At 37.8% G+C, this 21,652-nt stretch overlaps 1 protein-coding gene across 2 annotated transcripts in view; it reads left to right on the top strand.

Moving 5' to 3' along the window:
* The window catches only part of LOC127868328 (uncharacterized), a 47,200-nt gene extending 35,554 nt beyond the window's left edge, over positions 1-11,646 (top strand). For both annotated transcript variants that reach the window (XM_052409980.1, XM_052409981.1), the window contains exons 52-60: positions 11-334; positions 1,643-1,833; positions 2,023-2,195; positions 2,354-2,578; positions 7,518-7,720; positions 7,996-8,066; positions 9,391-9,471; positions 10,113-10,307; positions 10,650-11,646. In XM_052409980.1, coding sequence (XP_052265940.1) covers positions 11-334; positions 1,643-1,833; positions 2,023-2,195; positions 2,354-2,578; positions 7,518-7,720; positions 7,996-8,066; positions 9,391-9,471; positions 10,113-10,307; positions 10,650-10,703 — 1,517 coding nt within the window. In that variant the 3' untranslated portion in view covers positions 10,704-11,646. The remainder of the gene's footprint in view (positions 1-10; positions 335-1,642; positions 1,834-2,022; positions 2,196-2,353; positions 2,579-7,517; positions 7,721-7,995; positions 8,067-9,390; positions 9,472-10,112; positions 10,308-10,649) is intronic.
* The last annotated feature ends 10,006 nt before the right edge of the window (positions 11,647-21,652 follow it).

Below are 21,652 nucleotides of genomic sequence, written 5' to 3'. Positions count from 1 at the left end.
TGTGATGCAGGAGACCTGTGCGATGACGACATGGATGCTGACACTGTCGTTAACGGCCTTGACAACTGCCCGTACCTTAGCAACGCCGACCAGACGGACGTCGACGGCAACGGTGTGGGAGATATTTGTGAGGAGGATTCCGACGGCGACACCGTTGTCGATAAGAACGATACATGCCCGAACAACCCTGCGATGAGCGTGACCACCTTTAAGAAACACTTCATAGTAGATCTGGACCCGGCTGACGGACTGGATGCTCCCAACTGGGAAGTGAAAGACAACGGAGCGGAAGTGCAGCAGATGCGCTACACCAGTAAACCGACGATGCTTATCAGTAAGATATTTTATGTTAAATCAAGTATTTACCAGCAGGTTTTGTTTACTTAGTTGTGATATTGTTTAGTGTGTGAGATGAAAAATACACTATTTGGCGAGAACGCATTGGCAATTATTCCTACCAGGTCTTGCAACTGCCACAAGGTGGGAGCCACTGCATTGTTTTGGATACCATCGCAACTCAAAATTCAGTCACCTTGTGAAGCGATTCGATTGCCATTGTGTTTGCCATAGAGAAAGTAAAAATTTTAAGAAACTTCTTCACAATTTGGCAAAATTACAATTTTCAATATAAATGTTTTAGATTCGAAAAATACTAAATGCATTGTATTCAAACAAGCCAAATAACACTTCTGATTAACCCTTTGCATGCTGGGTAATTTGTCTTCTGCTAAAATGTCGTCTGCTGAATTTCTAAAATTAGCATTTTCTTCGATTTTTTTCAAAGAATACTATCAGAATAGCAAACAGTTTTGATGCTGATGAGACGCCACGTTCTCCAAACTGTTTGCAAAGGCCTTTAAAATCCGGTTTCAGCGCTTAAAGGGTTAAGATAAAAATCGGTTCATCAAAAAAATCATCTATCTAAATCGGAAAAATATTCACTCTTTTGTGACGCTTTTTATCGCAAGTATAGCTACAATGTGCCCTACAAACAAAGCGTTTAAACTACTAATTGAAATCAAATGCTTTCGTGGTTAAGTAGTTAAGCGTTAGCTTTTACTACTTGAAGTCCAAGGTTCGAGCCGTAGTGATTGCACATTTTGTTATTTAAATTTTTCAATTTTTATAATAACTTTTTTAACTACTCCAACTATTTGTTTGGTTGTGGAAAGTTTCATTTAATGGAATTTGTCAAAACTATGATACTCTGTGATCAAAACCCTTTTATTGTTTGACGAAGCCGACTTCTTACAGCATTTGCGGTCAACGGTCTACCTGTTTGTAGGACTTTATTCAAGATAGTCATCATTATATATTATACAGAGTATCTTAAATAGCAGAATATGTCCGACATATTTTATAGGCAGTGATCCATTATGACCATTGTTATGAGTACCTTTTAAGAAGCAAGACATTTAACTGGTGCCTTTTTAACCCATTTATGGCTGGTGGACTCTCCCATCCTTCTAAATTGGATCAATTTATTTCCAAAATTAGGGATGTCTAGTATATTTATTTCTATATTTAGAAATTTTGTTACAGAAATTTCTTAAAGCAAACAGCGCAGACCCAGATGAGACGCCGCATCTAGACGCTAGGCATAAATGGGTTAATTAAACACGCAAAATAATGTTTGTTCCAGGCGAGCAGTCTTACGGTGCGATTGTGTACGCTGGTACCTGGTTTACAACGGAACCGTATGCCAGTGAGTATTTTGGCGCCATTTTTGGTTACGTCAGCAACAGGAAGTTCTACGCTGTCATGTGGAAGGGAAATCACTACAACTATGGCAGTACGACGTGGAAAGCAGGAATAACTGGCATCCAGTTAAAGGTGAGTGTTATTTTCAGTATGCACGTATGTAAACAATGCTCATTTAAATAGTTACGAAGTTCGCAAGAAAAGTATACTGCAAGACAATATAACTTGACATTGCGAATTAGTGACATTGGTGTTTTAGCAAATTAGTTAATTTAAGCTCATACGGTTCAATCTAAGCTGAAGTCGTCCTTCTGGTTTTAGCTGGTTGACTCAACTTCCGGTCCCGGTTCCGCATTGAAGGAGGCTCTGTGGCACTCATCGGACACTGTGGGCCAGGTGACCCTGTTGTGGCAGGACCCTGACCTCCAGGAATGGAAACCGCAATTATCATACAGGTGGTTCATCACCCACCAGCCCTCCACGGGATATATCAAGTAAGTTCGGATAGATGCTGCTTTTTGCCATTTGATTACATATGATAATATAAATTGTTATTGACATGTGCACGGTATATATAATATTTTTAATGTATAACGTGTTAATACATTTTTTTAATCTTTTGATTGCTTCATATTTATTTTATTTACTTCAGCATCAAGGTATATCGCGGACCCACCCTGATGGTAGACTCCGGGGCTCTGTACGACGGTTCGATCACAGGAGGCCGTGTGGGCGTGGTACAATTCGGAAACTTTCCTGTCATCTACTCGAACCTGAGGGTCGAGTGCCAAGACCATATTAACATGGCGCTTCACTTTGACGGCATCGACGATTTTGTCACTCTGGAGTCAGTAGCGGAGATGGAAGTTGAGGAGAGGTATGTTTTGTCTCTAAGATGTTATATGGTACATGTATTAACAAAACGGCAGAATTAATGTTTAATTTTATTACTTCAATACATCCTTAAATATGATGCGATGATGATTTGTACTCTAACAAGTCAACATTTACCGTTTTACTAACTAATCGGCAAATCCCTATTTGTAAATCAAAGCGCTGAAGGCACTGAAGTTGTTTGCTATTGCATAATTTAAGACGCAATTCATTTTTCAAAATTAATCGCAAGTTTGAAATTAACACACGCCATTCACATTTATGAAGAGTGTGTCATAACGCACGGGTCGAGATTTGTGTGCACTTTTTATCATCCTATTTATTTCATAGAGATAACTTAGACAAACTAAAAACAACATGGCCTTTATGGACGTTCTGAACGCATAGAAAGTATGATGAAAATGGCAGTGAGAACTGAATATAAAGACAATTTGCATTCACCATCATATTAAATGAATTTTGTTGGAATATCGAATACTTTCTCACTAAGAATATAATTTCATGATGAAAATTCACTTTACAAAACTTTTGAATTTTGATACCATATACAAATTCAAAATATACAAGAAGATCATTGATGAAAATAAATAAATAATAAATCTGCGAGCAAGACTTTTTACTCACGAATTAGGTAGTCATCAAGACAGTCCTGTTGACCCGTACATTGTTGTTTATGCATTACTTGTAACCCTAGCAGTTCACACGGTGTCAACAACTCTTACCTAAACATAGGTATAGAGCACTCGTGCGCTTTTTCGGCATAGCTGTTTTACTCAGCTTTTCATCTTAATGACTTTTACATAACGCCAGCAGACACGCATGAATATTTTCGAATATTTCATAGGCTGATTCGAGATAAAACCTCTGAACTTTGGCTACATCACAGTGTCTGTGCTCGGCGCAAAGGATGTAGTTCAGTGTAAGGAATTCCGGACTAATCTCTGAATGTTCAAACGACACAAATTGTGGCCCATTTACAATTACGCGTTAAAATCTATTTCGCGGATTTCAGTTTTGCTTTCAAGATGAAAAAAAATCATTACCCAAAATAGTATAGTGTCACGATAAGAAGAAAATCGTTTAATTATCCAACCACAATGTTTGCCGTACTCCTTCAGCACGTCTGGAAATCGTTCCTGAACGCCTGGATAGGCTGCCCTTAGTTACAAGTTTGCTATTTTGAATTCAATTGAGATTTTTAATGACCCTCGTCATGCGAAAGTGGATCTTATTCCATATGCGCCCATCATATATATATAGCCCACTCAGCATGCTCATCTCTCAGTCAGGTCAGGAGATACATAATGAGACCATAACATATTGAGTGATTTTACAGCGAACAGCATAGCCTCTGACCAGACTGCGCAAATGCACATGTTGAGTTTAAGAAACGCTGGTCGAAACGCATATGACCCATTTTCGCATGACGCGGCTATGAAAGTGTGATTTAAATGTGTCGAAAGAAAACTGCGTTTAAATCAAACATTAACATACTATATATTGCGATAGTGAAGACATTTTCTCATAATAAGGCATGTGAAGACACATATGATGTACATTCCCGTAGTATATGTTTATCTTCTTACACTAATGTGTGGTTTGACACTGACAACACACATTTCATGCGGTGAATATGCAACTTATAAGTGAAAAAAAACACAATAGTTAAACTTTTGTTTACATTTTATTTATTTATTTAGAAAAGTAAATTGCAAACTTTATGTCAAAGTCAGCGTTTACGCCGACTACATTTTAAAAAGATATTTCTTCTATTTAGTCGTTTTCGGTTTTAGCGATTATAAAGCATTTGTGAGATTGTCTATAGTATACCTGTAGTAATTGGTGAACTCATGTCCAACGTTTTATAAATTGAGAACTGTGAATATAAACAAGCTTAACCTTCTACTATTGCGTTGTTAGCACCCATAAATACAAAAGATCGCCGCTTTCTGTTGAGAACAAAAGAACGTTTCCCAGAAATCCCCACTGTAGAAGCATGAACGAGGTTACGAAACATCATTCGTTTTATATTTAATTGTTTGTTATATTCGGTTTTAGCAATTATGAAGCATTTTTGTTGTTGTCTATCGTATCCCTGATGTTATTGTTGAACTCATGTTCAACGTTTTATAAATTGAGAATATAAACAAGCGTAACCTGATATAATTGCGTTGTTTTCCCGAATCTATTAATAGCCTCAGATTAACAAGCGTAACCTGATACTATTGCGTTGTTATCACCCGTGCAATTGACATGACGCCTTATCTATGATCGCTCCGCCCACTAGAATTGATCCACCAATCAGCGATCGATTAATCGGGCGCACTCGTTAGCAACGACCTGTCCGCCATTTTCTAGACAAGCTACATGTTTAGGTTCACTTTTATTCCAACGAGTTTCTTTTGTTTTCCTCTTTAAAAAAAACAATTAAAATGGTTAAACGGTGTCAATGGGGATTATGTAACTCGGACAATCGATATCCTGAAAGATTAGTTGGTGACATTTAATTTATATCGGTTCCAAAGCCGAAAAGAGATCTTGAGAAGTGTAAGAGATGTATAAATACATGCGGTCGTCACCACGCCAACTGAACGTCAACACTGTCAAAGACAATTATAATATATTTTTATCGGATATACTAGCAGATTTAAATAGTTTATGTTATCGATATGATTATCACATAATATTACACTTTTTTAAAATAGTTTTATCAGTTACTAGGTCAGAAGCGAGGTTCATCTGCATTACTTAAAGAGAAATTAACTCTGATAGTAATGCACTTAATTGGCATCATACATGTTATTTGAAGGTGACATGTGATATATTATCTTATTAACGGTATCTACACATTTGCACTCATGTGGTGTCACAAATAAACGCTTTTAATCCACACTAGGAGCTCGAATGCCTAGATCTCATTTTTTAACGAGTTTCGTTTATTTTGTTTGGATTAAAAAACGAATATGAAATATGGCAAAAACGGTGTAAAAAGGGTTAATGCAACTCTGACATTTGGTATCCAGAAAGATAAGTCAGATGAATTAGATTTATACCATTTCAAACGCGGCAATTCGGTCTTGACAAGAGCGAATGGAAGCTTCAAGAATTACCGAGATCCCCTTTATAAAACATTAATTTATTTCACATACTTGAAATGTCATATAAGCAATAACTAAGCATTATTAAGTATGTATTATGTCACGTGTGCATGTAAAATAATTGAGAAATTTGGTACCCAATTCGTGTAACTTTACGAAATCCCCGTTAAAAATTGCGTTTCTGTGTGTGTCAGAAACAAGTGAAAACCATTTTGTTATTGTTTTAATAAAGACGTATCGATAAATGCTATTGTAAAAGAGTTATTATTACTGCTGGTAGTTAACCAATTAATGCGGTAACTTCGGGGAAGTCGGTACCTGCGCGAGCGGCTGATATTGGTAGCCTTATTAATTTATAATAGCCTGACCGTATTCCATTTCGTACAACGCTAATTTTATATCAGACAATGTCCAAACTTACTGTGTTGTTTTTGCGCTTTAAATTACAGTGATTGATAAATGTCCCATAAGCAATGTTTAATATGATTAATATCACTTTTATACGCAATAACATGTGGAATTGAGGTACCCACCCGGCGTCAGAAAGCGCGTAAAACTTCACCGAATTCCCAGTTATAAAGCGCTATTTCGTGTCAAATACACGGGTAGGGGGGAATGTTTCGGTAATAATTTTGTTAATAACACGGGTAAATACCGGTGAAGTATTAATTTATTGCAAATACCACCATTACACGTAATAACGGGTTCGATTTCGGTAAGCGCGCAAGCGTTTGAGAGCGTGTTTAATGTACCGATTTACCAGTTATAAATAGCTGATGTTCTCTTTAATCGCATATTTTTTGCATTTGCAGAATAACTTAATGGCATCAACCCCTTTACAAGTGTAATATGGTGTTAAACAAGTCCATAAAATCATCCGGAATATCGCGTAAATCTATATGTAGTCTATAGGCAAAGAAGCCATTTTGGTGTTAGCTTGTCTAGGTTTTCTTCCCGCTGAGCCACGTGATTAAGTGGGCGGAGCGATCACTGATAAGGCGTCATGTCAATTGGACTCTCCCTTGATTATCAGCAGCCCTATCTATTAATAGCCTCAGATTATGAATGGGCTGATACAACGTCATGAAGACGCAGCAGAAAATGGACTATTTTAATCATTCATAAACAATCTTAATCATTCATAAACAATCTCTTCCGCGACATGTATCATCATTACAATCATTGTTTATTGATTCTTTTCAATATAAGCTCCGTTCGAAACTATAACATTTAACACGATATTCAATTATTCATATAATGTTTCCATTTGTGAATGAATATAGTTTGAGAACTCAAACCTGTGGCATAAATTATACAACTCTTTCTCGCGCGGATGTGGCAGGTAGTAGGCTCTCCGTAGATAAGCCGAACCGACTTGAAATTTTGAGTAACAACATAAGCTGGTCGCTATGCGACCAACTAAACTTTCCCTACCTTGTTTTTTGTCATTTATGGTGTCCCTCTTTTAAACGGTGCTCCTAAATTAAAAGAAGGAGTTAATATCGACAATGCATCGTCCTCCTCATTAATTAACATGGATTTTGCAGGGATTTATCCTGGCAATATTCTACATATATCATATTTATAGTTGATTAGGTATTCAAGATGCTTTTATTGGTTTATGAAATTTGTGTTGCTCTGTGTAGTGTAGTGTATTGACCTAATTTTCACATCTTGTATATTGTCAGATTTCCATTATTTGTTGACCGTGTGTCCAAATAAATCCCTAAAATTATGGTATTCATATCTCAATAATGCAACATTTTTCAACAACAAAATACATAATTAGTTATCAAAATACGAATGCATTTATTCGTATTTCAGTTTCACGATCGAGACGTGGATGAAGCTAGACGCTGGCTACACGGCCGGACCATATCCGATACTGTGCACATCTAACGGGACGTTTTGTCTCTGGGTGGAGGGAGGAAAGGTGCGCGGCCAGTACGGGGAGCAGAATATCACGTCCGGTTCCACTTTGACGGCTAATAAGTGGTATAACGTCATGTTCCGCAGCAGTATTGAAGGTACATACTAGCGGGAGATATGCATTTTTCCTCCGCCATTCGAAGAATGATTTTTGCCTGTACATTTATGTGCATCCTTTCGTCCATCTATTTTAGCGGGAATTATTGTCACTTGTATTGCATAAGGGCTTGTTTTAAACCTATACTATTTGAGCGATTTATAAAAACTAAACATCACCGTGTTTTCAATCATTAAATTCATGAACTGTTTGTGCTTGTTCTCATGAAGATATTTGTATATGATTCTCGGATGGTTTCTTTAATTTCGTTTACAGATGAGGCGCTCGCTATATTCATAGACGGAGTTTTAGACGCGACACAGACGCAAGTACCGATGGTCAACTGGGTAGGTCGCTCAGACGGTTTATGTTTTTTTTTAACCTATGTATTTTAGTTTGATTGCATTTAAAGTACTTTATACTTATTTGAAACACTCTCAGGACCGTTTACTTGGGCCTAGAACCAGTACTTGGTGTCTTTCGGGGAGATCTAAAGAGCGCTCCCGCAGTGGGGATCGTACCCGTGACCCCACGGTCGCTTATGAATATGCAACATGTGACCAGCGTATATCCAGCTCAGCGTGCGCATGCTTGCAGTCTGTTCAGGAGCTTCGCTATCCGCTATACATTGTCTTTAGGTTTGATGGTCTCAATATCAGACGGTGTAGCTCCTGATAAGACTGTGCGGATGTATGGTCACGTTATAAGACGGTGTAGCTCCTGATAAGACTGTGCGGATGTATGGTCACGTTATAAGACGGTGTAGCTCCTGATAAGACTGCGTGGATGTATGGTCACGTTATAAGACGGTGTAGCTCCTGATAAGACTGCGTGGATGTATGGTCACGTTATAAGACGGTGTAGCTCCTGATAATACTGTGTGGATGTATGGTCACGTTATAAGACGGTGTAGCTCCTGATAAGACTGCGTGGATGTATGGTCACGTTATAAGACGGTGTAGCTCCTGATAAGACTGTGTGGATGTATGGTCACGTTATAAGACGGTGTAGCTCCTGATAATACTGTGTGGATGTATGGTCACGTTATAAGACGGTGTAGCTCCTGATAAGACTGTGTGGATGTATGGTCACGTTATAAGACGGTGTAGCTCCTGATAAGACTGTGTGGATGTATGGTCACGCTATAAGACGGTGTAGCTCCTGATAAGACTGTGCGGATGTATGGTCACGTTATAAGACGGTGTAGCTCCTGATAAGACTGTGCGGATGTATGGTCACGTTATAAGACGGTGTAGCTCCTGATAAGACTGTGTGGATGTATGGTCACGTTATAAGACGGTGTAGCTCCTGATAAGACTGTGTGGATGTATGGTCACGTTATAAGACGGTGTAGCTCCTGATAAGACTGTGCGGATGTATGGTCACGTTATAAGACGGTGTAGCTCCTGATAAGACTGTGCGGATGTATGGTCACGTTATAAGACGGTGTAGCTCCTGATAAGACTGTGCGGATGCGAAGGGTGGGCTGGGGCTATGGCGGCCTCATATAAAATAAGACCCATTTTCGTATGACGAATTTCAAACGAACAATTTGCATGTCAAACATATGTGTTTTTTCAAGTAATCAATGACCGTTTTCTGTTATTTACGTATTAAAGGATTTCTTTTAGCCACTGCAACACTATACTGTTCAACCTTATTTTTATTTAGACAATAACCGAATACACACACGACCTAACCTTATACATTGGCAAGAAGAATGCTACCTTCTTCAAAGGATCTATAGATGAGGTAACTTAATGTTTAAGTATTGCATTCACAAAAGATTTTTTTTTCAATTCATACATTCGTAGATTGATAAGTCTACGGCGAATACAGTTTTTGTGTAATTACGTTTGTCCGTTTCCCTTTCGTCATATAGAGAAACGTACTTTATGTCAATTGTTCCAAATTAACCCATTTATGCCTAGCGTCTAGGAAAAAAGGCCTTGGCAAACAGCGTAGACCCAGATGAGACGCCGCATGATACGGCGTCTCATCAGGGTCTGCGCTGTTTGCTTAAAGGAATTTCTGTAATAAATATTCTAAATATAGAAATAAATATACTAGACATCCCTAATTTTAGAAATAAATTGATCCAATTTAGAAGGATGGGAGAGTCCACTAGGCATAAATGGGTTAAGCTCTGTTAAATCACGATCATGAAACAAGGATTCTCATTATTGAATTATGGAATACATTTAATGATATGATTGCTATTCCAATCGTGTATTTCGTTTATAATTTTCATTTAATTATATATTTTTATGATAACCATGTCAATATGTGGTATGAACTTTCGCTTGTCTTTATGTTAATACACTCTTAACTCGCATTTAAGATTATTGCGAACAGAATTTTCCATATACAAAACTGTTATATTTCTAAATTAGTTGCGTCTGTACTCGGTGGCAATTCCTGACGCAGACATTAGTTCCCATATCGGACTGGTGACGCTCCAGCGGCCCATCTGGAAGGACTATGGCGTGCTCCACTTCCGCATGGAGGACTCCGTTGCTAATGACTCCCTTGCGAACTCTGGGAGGTTCGCGGGAATGTCCGTACGATCCGGCGGAGATTTTGTAACGGTAGGAACAAGATGATGTGATATTACCATCAACATAAAAATATTTCAACAGTTTAGTAAGGAATCAACCATAAAAGTATTCAATCTGAGCTTATACATACATTCCATTGTCGTGTTTTGTTAATTTTATTGTATTTGAACCGACAAAATCCTGCGAATCCAATTTCAAAATGACGATATAAAAGCGAAGTTATAAATAAAAATATCAGGTTAATTAATGTTATTTGCATGGATTGCATTCTAATACAATGATTTTATTGTGTCAATGTGAAATATATGTAAAAACTTGCCTTCATCATTTCCGTTAAAGTATTATCATAAAGATGATATGTGACGCTTTCAGAGCTTCCAGCAATACCATCAGTTCAAGCTCACGTACCCCAACAACAAGAGATAAAGACAATATACGAGACAAGACACGTCATGAGATTAGTGCTGGCTATATCAGCATTTGAGTCGCGTTCTGAGAAAACTGGGCATAATGCATGTGCGTAACGTGTCGTTCCAGATTAGCCTGTGCAGTTCGCACAGGCTAATCAGGGAAGACACTTTCCGCTTTTATGGTATTTTTCGTTTAACGGAAGTCTCTTCTGCACGAAAATCCAGTTAAGGCGGAAAGTGTCGTCTCTGAATAACCTGTGTGGACTGCACAGGCGAATCTAGGACGACACTTTACGCACATGCATTATGCCCAGTTTTCTAAGAACGCGACTCATTTGTAAATGTTTCTGTGGTAATTTGCAAAGCCACGAGTGGAGAAGAGATTGTAATATTTGTCAACCTGTTTTTAATGTGAAAAATGATTAACATATAGTGCATGGGCGTACACAGATTTATTGTTATATATTGCACTAAAGGCAGTTGACAATGTTCAAACTTAATAGTTCGTTCAGCTTTTTAAATTTTGTATGACTAACATATTTAAATATTTCAAATGCTTTAACACTCTGTGCTTTTCTAATAGATGATATGTAGTATTTAGGCAATCTTAAAAATGAATTCCATATTTATATTTAGTCCTAATCACGAGCTTCATTGTTCATCATAGTTTTATGTTACTAGTTAATGTCTTAATTATATGAATTCGATAATATCTATAACTATACTACTGTTGCATCTTTATGTTGTGTTTTTTAATTTTTCGTTGACGACTGTGATATTTTTTATAACCGCATTTCTTATACTTATGTTCTTATATAGTATTTTGCAGGTCAAAATATTTACATATATATTGTATATAGTCTGTTGAAACTTGTAACATTAAATTTATTTTAACAAAATCGCATTTCTTTGTATTTATTTTTGCAATGTCTGTTACAAAACTGAAATCATATTTCAAATAAATATTGCAGTAAAAATGAAGCTAAAATGGTGCAATTATTCATAAGTCATGATTATCAACAATTGCAATATATGTTGCAATTATTTAAATTTCAAATCAAATGTTGCAAGTATTCATTAGTGAATAATTATGTTTATAAAAAGTTAAAGGAATATTTTTGTTTAGTCGTATGCACACATTTAAAATGAAACGACATGCCTTATTTATGCAAACTTACACAACATCAGTTGCACTGAATTGAGCTTTTTTCACAATTAAGTTTTGTCTTATGACCTTTCGAATAAATATGAAACATCTGGTCAATAATTTAGTTTTGATGAAAAAAGTATGGTCAATTGAAACAACCATGGACTCCTGTATAATACAACAACTTGACCTTGACCATGACCTTTGACGTTTGTGATGTATCCCTCACTCCCAGGTCCTGACATGCGAAGGGTTAGAGTTCTGACACTTAGCCTCAGCATAAAATACTGTCAACCTAACATGCCATTAGCAAAACAGCTTCTGTTACCTACTTAGTACAACGGAACAATACAGGCAGTACGCAGCCCACATGATAACGCACAGGTGCGTGAAGTTGGCACTAACTTTGACAATCGACATTTGAATATCGAGCTAGGACGAATATCGAGCTAGCTCTGACATCGACATTCGGCACTAGTCCCGAATATCGAGCTGGGGCGAATGTCAAGCCAGCTTTGACATCGACATTCGGCACTCGTCCCGAATATCGAACTGTGGCGAATCTCGAGCCATCTCTAACATCGACATTCGGCATTAGTCCCGAATATCGAGCTGGGGCAAATATCGAGCCAGCTCTGACATCGACATTCGACACTAGTCCCGAATATCGAGCTGGGGCGAATGTCAATCCAGCTTTGACATTGACATTCTGCACTAGTCTCAAATATTGAGCTTGTGCGATAATTGAGCCAGCTCTTATATCGACATTCGACACTAATCTCGAATATAGAGCTGGGGTTAATGTCAAACCAGCTCTGACATCGACATTCGGCTATAGTCCAGAATATCGTGCTGGGGCGAATGTCGAGCTAGCTCTGCCATCGAAATTCGATACTAGTCCCGAAAATCGAGATGGGACGAATGTTGAGCAAGCTCTGACATCGACATTGGAAACAAGTCCCGAATATCGAGCTGGGACAAATATCGAGCCAGCTCTGACATCGACATGCGACACTAGTGTCGAATATTGAGCTGGGACGAATATCGAGCCAGCTATGAAAACGACATTTGACACTAATCTCGAATATCGAGCTGGTGCGAATGTCGAGCAAGCTCTGACATCGACATTCGTCACTAGCCCCGAATATCGAGCTGGGGAGAATATGGAGCCAGCTCTGAAATCGACATTCGACGCTTATCTCGAATATCGAGCTTGGGCGAATGTCGAGCAAGCTCTTGCATTGACATTCTGCACTTGTCACGAATATCGAATTGGGACGAATATCGAGCCATCTCTGATATCGACATTGGACATATGTCCCGAATATCGAGCTGGGACGAATATGTAGCCAGCTCTGACATCGACATTCGAAACTAATCTCGAATATCGAGCTTGAGCGAATGTTGAGCCAGCACTTACATCGACATTATGCACTAGTCCCGAATATCGAGCTGGGGCGAATATGGAGCCAGTTCTGACATCGACATTCGCACTAGTCCCGAATATCGAGCTGGGGTAAATATCGAGCTGGGGCGAATATCGAGCTGGGGCGAATATCACACAAATCAGGTCTGGTATTCCAAAAGAAAAACTAAATAATATTTCTTTGCACAATCGTCATATTATTCTAACAAAATGGAAAACTAAAAAAAATGAGAACAATTTTCAGAAAAAGAGGGAAATTATCCCCCAAAAAACAGTTGCACAAAACATTGAAAACAACCATCTGTTTAACCAAATTATTGAATTTAAGAATTATCTTAGATATTCTTTAAGACACTTTGAGAATACCGGTTGGACTTTTTGTTTTGCAGACTTCGTTTTATAGAAAATAAAGATAAAAATAAATAAACTGCGATTCCTAAACGTTCATTAAATATGAACAGAAATTTGACCAAAGATCGCAGGCAAACTGAACCTTTATTAATTTGCACACAACATTGCTCTTCTAAATTTCAGTATGGAAAATGAAATTAATGAAATACAAAAATCAAGTTGGTAATTAAAATTAATAAATTAAATACATTTACATAAAATACAGGTAGTCTTTCTGCATGCCCCCGTGTTACAACACACTTTCGGGTTGGACCCAAAAGTTTGACACGCAATTTGGGGTCAAGTTTCAACCCTTAAGTGCATTTCACAGATACATTTGCATTTTTATCCTCACACAAAGACCGCAATTTGGAGTTTCATAAACAAAAAGAAGTCAATGTAAGGGATATTTATAGGGCATTATTTATAACTGATTCATATGCTTTGATTTATTGTTTGTTAAATAAAGATAATGCCTGTGAATAAGGCCGGAAATATGTTAATAGTATTAACTAGCATCATAAACGTTGATATTTCTTCATTTAATTTGTTTAATTCAAGGAATTACATTTGAACTGTTAATATATATATAAATTTGTATACAAATCAAACAAGAACCATTGAGCCACGTTCTGAGAAGAATGGGCATAATGCATGTGCGTAAAGTGTCGTCCCAGATAAGCCTGTGAAGTCCGTACAGGCTAATCAGGGACGACACTTTTCGCTTTTATGGTATTTTTAGTTTCAAGGAAGTCCCTCCTTACCGAAAAGTTTAGGCGGAAAGTGTCATCCTGGGCCCCGTTTCATCAACGATCGCATCGCAACTTTAATGCCAAAATATCGCACATTTCTTATCGCATCGCAATTTGCGGACTGCACAGGCTAATCTGGGACGACACTTTACGCACATGCATTATGCCCAGTTTTCTCAAAACACGACACCATTTATTATGAATAATAATAGCATTACAGGAGTTATTGTTACCTCTCTATAATATACATGTAGAAACGATGTAGACGAGGTCCATTCAATACACGAGGCACGCCCAACAAACACATCCGGGAAATGATGTTCAAATAATATTTTACGATGGTTAAACCTGAAAGCTATAAAACTAAGAAAATTTTACTTAAAACAACAACGGCTGGAACGTTAATATTTGGTGTGTAGAATCGTCTAATGAACTTCTTTTAAATTTTCAAATTATGCCCTCGACATAATTTACCGCTTGGGGACTTCTTATCCCAGATATTTTCGTTTTAAAACGATTTGTCTGAAAATTGTACTTTAACTTTTGAATATGTGTTAGAAAAAAATTGATTTGTTTATTATGATATTTAAATTTTCAGTTAAGATTTTAATAGTAGGCCCTAGCAGCCATAACAGTATTTTACGGTAATTTTTTTAAAATATGTATATATATATTGTAGGGTATACCTTTATTACATTTACACATATGCATTTCACATATGTACTATTTTAGGGAATAACCGCAATAACGGCAATATAAAGTAGAAAGCTGGTAATGTGTCTAAAGCCTGGATGCAAATCTCAAAAATAAATACACGTGTATTTACAACGTATTTTTTATTTTAAAGAAATTTAAAAAAACAATGCAAATCTGTAATTTGCAGTACTGTGTAACCCAACGTGCGTTGATAAGTAGCGCACTTTGGGATTCAATTCCCGATTTTGACCTCGTAGTGCATTTTGCCGCACGGTGTGGTGAGAGGCATACGCACTTTGAGGTTCAACCACAGAGTGCGTTGCCACATGCCGTGTTGCCATTGACAGTTTCCTCGTACAACCAGGTCCGCCCAAGTACATTACATTAACGTCTCACTTGTTGATAAACTATGTAATGAAAAAAAAAAGCAAAAAAGTTCAATTCGATAACATTTCGGGCCTTGTGATATTTAATATTTCATCAGCTTTTACACAATGATTGTTCTGAACTTATTTTTTATTACAATTTTCAGTTTCTACATAAAACGATATGTGTCTTATTTGTTAAAAGACTGATCAGTTATCATCCAGTTCAGAACAAACACTATATAATCAATCTATATAACTTAGTTTTTAATTTAGAGTCTAATTTTATACCAAAAGTTCCGCAGCACGATGAATTCGATCAAACTCGTGTAGAATTTTTCAAATTTAATGTGTCTACTTTTAACCGTACCAAAATGAATGGGAGTAATCTACAGGTAACTTAAAGGCTGGTTGCTACATCAACCCAATTTGTTAAAAAAAAACTAGCGTAATCAGGAGCGGTACCCTTGTATTTAGCCCCGCCTTAGACTTCCCCCGTGAGAGGTGACCTCTCTTTTAATTCTCGACCTTTATTGATTCGGTTGAACCGGTTGTAGGCGATTGTTTGCATGCCGGAACAGTTCCTCTTTCCAATCACCCACGTCAATTGATGCATAATTCAGCCAGAAGCTTATACAAAGATACACACGTTTATTGCTCGTACATATTTTTAAAGAAATACTTGTAAAACTAAGAATAGGTTTCCCTGACACATCTGCATAATTATTAGTAAATACTTGCATTTAATAAATCATATCTGCCTAACGCCTCAAATTATACATGCATTCCATATGTACAACTCATTGTTCATCGGACAAAATGGCATAAAGAAGTGTTGCTTTGGGCTGTTTGAAACGTTGATGTATAATTGTCTAGTGCCAAATATCGATGTCAGACCTGGCTCGACATTCGCCCCAAGCTCGATATTCGCCGAATCGGAACAAGTGCCGAAATTCGATTTCAAAGCTGGCTCGATATTCGGGACTTTTGCCGAATGTCGATGTCAGAGCTGGCTCGACATTCTTCCAGCTCGATATTCGGGACTTTTGCCGAATGTCGATGTCAGAGCTGGCTTGACATTCGCCCCAGCTCGATATTTGGGATTTTTACCGAATGCGATGACAGAGCTGGCTCGACATTAGCCCCAGCTCGATATTCGGGTTTTTTGCCGAATGTCGATGTCAGAGCTGGCTCGATATTCGTCCCAGCTCGATATTCGGGACTAGTGCCGAATATCGATGTCAGAGCTGGCTCAACACGCGCCACAGTTCTATATTCGGGACTAGTGTCGAATTTCGATGTCAGAGCTGGCTCGAAATTCGCCTCAGTTCGATATTCGGGTCTAGTGCCGAATGTCGATGTCAGAGCTGGCTTTATATTCGTCCCAGCTCGATAATCGGAACTAGTGTCGAATGTTGATGTCAGAGGTGGCTCGATATCGCCCTAGCTCGATATTGGGGACAGGCGTCGAAAGTCGATGTCAGAGCTTGCTTGCTTGCTTCGTCCCTGCTCGATATTCGATTGTCGAATGTCTGTAGCGCCGTTAAATGTCGCATCGACGTTATATGTCGCAGGTTACGAGATTTGTCGCAACGTTGACGATAAATGTCGCAAGGAACGATAAATGTCGCAAATCCTACTGACGATATATGTCGCAACTTAAACGATAAATGTCGCAAAAATTTCAACTGCCGATATATGTCGCAACATTAACGATAAATGTCGCACACCTTTGTAAGTCATGTTAAAAACGAAAACTTGAAGTACAATGACTAAAACTTTAAGGTAAGATTTAGATTACCCGACGAGGTTCTTTGAGCCGACTTCCACTAGGATGGTCAGTTTTTAGTTAGTATTGTCCGAAATGGTCAATTGTGGTCAGTATTTTCCATAATTGTCAGTTGCGGTCAGTATTGTCCGAAATGGTCAGTTGTGGTCAATATTGACCCAAACAATTCTTATAATTCTTGGCTCGAGTAGTCAGTTGTTATTTCCCTGTGCTAAATGGACTGCTGTTATAAAGATTGGCCAAATGTTGTAAGATATAATAAAACTGTAACATTATTACAGCAACACAAATTACGATAAAATTGTATTGAATATTGTATGTCATCACCGCCAGCGCTCAGGTTATCACCGCCAGCGTTAAGGTTATCACCGCCAGCGCTCAGGTCATCACCGCCAGCGCTCAGGTCATCACCGCCATCGCTCAGGTCATCACCGCCGACGTTCAGGTCATCATCGCTCGTAGGTGGATCAGTTTCCCACGTTACTTGTGCTGATGTGTCTACAATTCTTTCTAATACATGTCTATTATAACCAAGGGCAACGTAATGCTCACCGGCGCCCTCTGGGTAATGTCCAAGTATTATTAGAGGGTAACGGCTTGACAGACATGAACTTCCATCCGGACTAATCAATGTAGTGGCACTATTCCTGGTCGACACTATTAAAATCTGCATATTATACAGCTGCGGCATCGCTTGCAATGTTATTTGGTCACCGTATTCATATTCTGTAGACATCCGCGACAAATAATTTCGTGGTTCGTTCCGCCAGTTTGCTCCACAAATCCTTTTACCAAGTACGGGTGTTTGCCTCAAAAAAGTTTCTACGTCGTGTCTAAGCGTTTCTTCCGACCTATGTATTCCATTCTGGCGTAGGTGATATGAAACAGCTCCAAACTGACAGTTTCCGTTCCCAATAGGATCCATTACGACGGGCAATCTGAATTCCGATCTCAAGTTTTCAAGCAGAGACGATTTTGTTGTAGCTATGCAATACTGTTTCCGATGTAACCGTTTTTTGTTGCACCAGTTGATGTACACGTATATTGTGCGAGGTTTCTTACGTGGTACCATTTTTCATCCGAACGCGTAGATTGTCCTGCTTGAGCAGATTCGGGGACACCATATTTTTAATTTTGTGCATGTTTGTTTTCATAGATCGCTTCTGTATCACCCCATCTACTGCCCATATTCTCCTATTTAATAAACATTTTTTCTTACAGCGTAACAGCACTGAGTCTCCAATATTATAAATCGGTGTTTTGTTTGCCTTCTCTTGAGCTCTGTCGTTTTTCCTATTACACTGTAGTGTTGCGACTTTTGCGGCATCTCTTAGTTTGTTTATTAGCAGTTTGCGATATAGCTTTGAATTGTCATTATAAGGATCCCTTCCATTGTAAACTTCATGCGGTGACTTCCATGCTAGACATTCTTTTGGGTCATTGTTAAGTATACGTTGATACTCTGGTAGCTGTTTTGCCCAGTTTATACCAAAGCTATTCGCATGCGTCAAATCGTATGCAATCTTTTGCTTCAATGTTTTTATGCATCCTTTCAACTTTACCCTGACTTTGAGGGTGATAAGGGCGACTTTTGATATTCTTTATATTGAGAACTTTCAACAACCGTTTTACTTCCCCATCGAATTCACGTCCTCTATCATGCTGAATTATTTTTGGTTTACCAAATTCTGCAAATATGCGACTCAAATGTTGAGTGATTACATCGGCTGATTTGCTAGGTATAGCTCGTAACCGCACAAACCGAATAAATATATCCATTACGCTTAGAATGAATTTGCACTTTTCTTTATTGTATATAACTGCATGTCTCTGCATATCGACGAGATCAATTTGAAGTACATATATCGTGCACAGAACTGCTGCACACATGCTTTAGAGAGGCATTGTTCGAAAACTTTTCATTTCCCTTCTGATAATCCGGCATTTAAGAAATAACTTGCTTTATCTTTGCCTCTGAAACTCCAGTATATCTTCGTTTTCACACCAATGCCTTTACTTTTATGGTAATTATGAGTTATAACTTTGCTGCATTTTGATTCACACAAAAGTTCTTTTCCCTTATAGTACAGTCGATTATTTTCAATCGAATGTAACTCTTTGTTTCTGTGAAATCTTCGTAGTGTAGATCGTTCTAAGGGTGTCTTTTCTGCAACCGGTACATGATAGGTCCCTTCCGATACCGCTTCGAACATGATCCTATACTCTGTATCGGACATTAGCCCGCACGTCCTCCAGCCCTTTGCTAGCGCCATCATAATCTGCAACAGCAAACATATCAACCTGAAATAAAGCATTACTATTATGTTAGTTAACAGCAATAAACTAAAACTCTGTTAACGGTTCTATTATCTTATTGCTTTAACTAATAATTATGTTTTATCAACGTTAAACTGTTGTAATATTTTTAGAATACGTTTTTTTCGAAAAATCGCACAATACGGGAATTTGAATCTTTATTATAAGACCTTGATCAACAAGCAATAGAGCTCACTGTTTACCAAACTTGACATAAAAGTACACTGCTGACATTATTCCAATTAAAACGTTATGGTTACGACGTCATTTCCCCTGACCTGCACCGGCCGATTATATGAGACCTTAATTGTGCGTTCCCTGATTCCATAGCAAGCGAAACGTATTTTCCCCATGCGATCGCACATGTAATAAGCATTTGGTAATACGATGGATGGACAAAGTGTCAAGTAAATTCGTCAAGTACTTTGATAATGATTGAAACACTCTAGATGCTTTGGGGCTGACCCTCGTACCCCCTTATCTCAACATTTTACAGTATTGTTTAAATTAATGTATCGCGAGACACGCGCACTGGGTTAAAGGGCGAATACTCTTATGATTTTGTCGGAGCAGAAGTCAAAATCTGCCTCCGGGGTGAATACTATCGATTGTTTCAATTGGCTTATTTAATACAGAGCGCGTGATAACGAATTGCGACGGCACGTGGGCCAATCTCCACGCAGAGTTGTCGTTCCTTGCTCTCACATACAACTCTGCGAAAGGCTCAGCCCTCCATTTTGTCTATAAAATAGATAAAACCGAACAAACGCATCCAACGTATATTTGATTGGATATTTAAGATCGCATGCATTACATTAAGAAATATGACTTTTAAATGTACGATAAATCGTGCAAAAACTTGCGAGTTTTAATGCAACTCTTTGGAACTAATTTATTGCCCATTTACGCAGATGGAATCATTCCACGCACTTCACAAATGTAAACAATTGAACATATTTTTTTTTGAGTGACGTTAGGAATTGCTTCGACGTGTGTATGTATGTTGGTTTCTTAACATAAAAAAAACATATCAATTTTATAATAATGAATTAAGACTGATAAAAGATATCATGGTATGAGACGGTTTTCTTTAATGCAGTGAATGCAATGTAACCGTCGTGCAAGAGATTGCTTAGTATTCTGTAACCTCAATGATGAACGATTGGAATGATCATGACATAAATGAGACGCTTTCATAACAATAGTCCGTTCTGAGCCCAACACAGAGGTGAATGTAATGTAACCGTCGTGCAAGAGATTGCACGTGGGCTTCATTAAATTAGCCAATGAAAAAACTCGAAGTTTTCAGTCCGGTGGCAGCATTATACTTCGGCTCCGACAAATTCATTTAGAGTAGTCGCCCTTTAACGCTCTCGATACGTTAATTGGCGACGTCGACGGCTTTTGATTTGACGTCATAGATTTTGCAAAATTTCCGCTAGAAAATTGAATTATTACAATAAATGCATTCATTAATTAAAATATATTTCGCCATAGAAAAGTAATATTTCACTGTGGAGAAGGCAGGCGATGCAAAGACGTTCCTTTTCTGAATTTAAGATTTCTAATTTTTGCATATAAATTTTATTAAAGTATGTTGAAACCAAATAGGAAATAGATAATAAAATCGGTCCTGGTCTCGATGCTTTAAGGAAAATACTAGTTGCGACAATAATACGTTTTTCTTATACATATACTTTTCATGTTAAATGCATTTTATAATAATAGTTAAACCATTTAGTAAATAAACAGTATTAATGTACCAATTTGAATATTTCGTTAAAAGACTATTGGCAAAGTCTTTATGATACAAGAAAATGAACAACCAATAATATTGCACCCGTGTTCTACGTTTTGAAGGAATTTAATGTTCGCCTCCGACAACAACAAGTAATTGTAAGCGTCATGTTTTTTCATAATCGCCATTCAAAATTAAAATATATTTTTTAACATTAAAAAAAGTCAAAATGCACCAACAAATTTCATGCAAATCACATTTACTTTATGTATATGACTTTGCAAAGCTTTTTATGAAATCAAGGTATATAAAGGTATGTTATAGTTACCATGGTTTAATCACACGA

This window comes from Dreissena polymorpha, chromosome 2, assembly GCF_020536995.1.
Source record: "Dreissena polymorpha isolate Duluth1 chromosome 2, UMN_Dpol_1.0, whole genome shotgun sequence".
In the NCBI taxonomy this organism is placed as follows: domain Eukaryota; kingdom Metazoa; phylum Mollusca; class Bivalvia; order Myida; family Dreissenidae; genus Dreissena; species Dreissena polymorpha.
The sequence above is the reverse complement of the archived record's forward strand: the minus strand, read 5'-3'. Positions and strand labels throughout refer to the sequence as shown.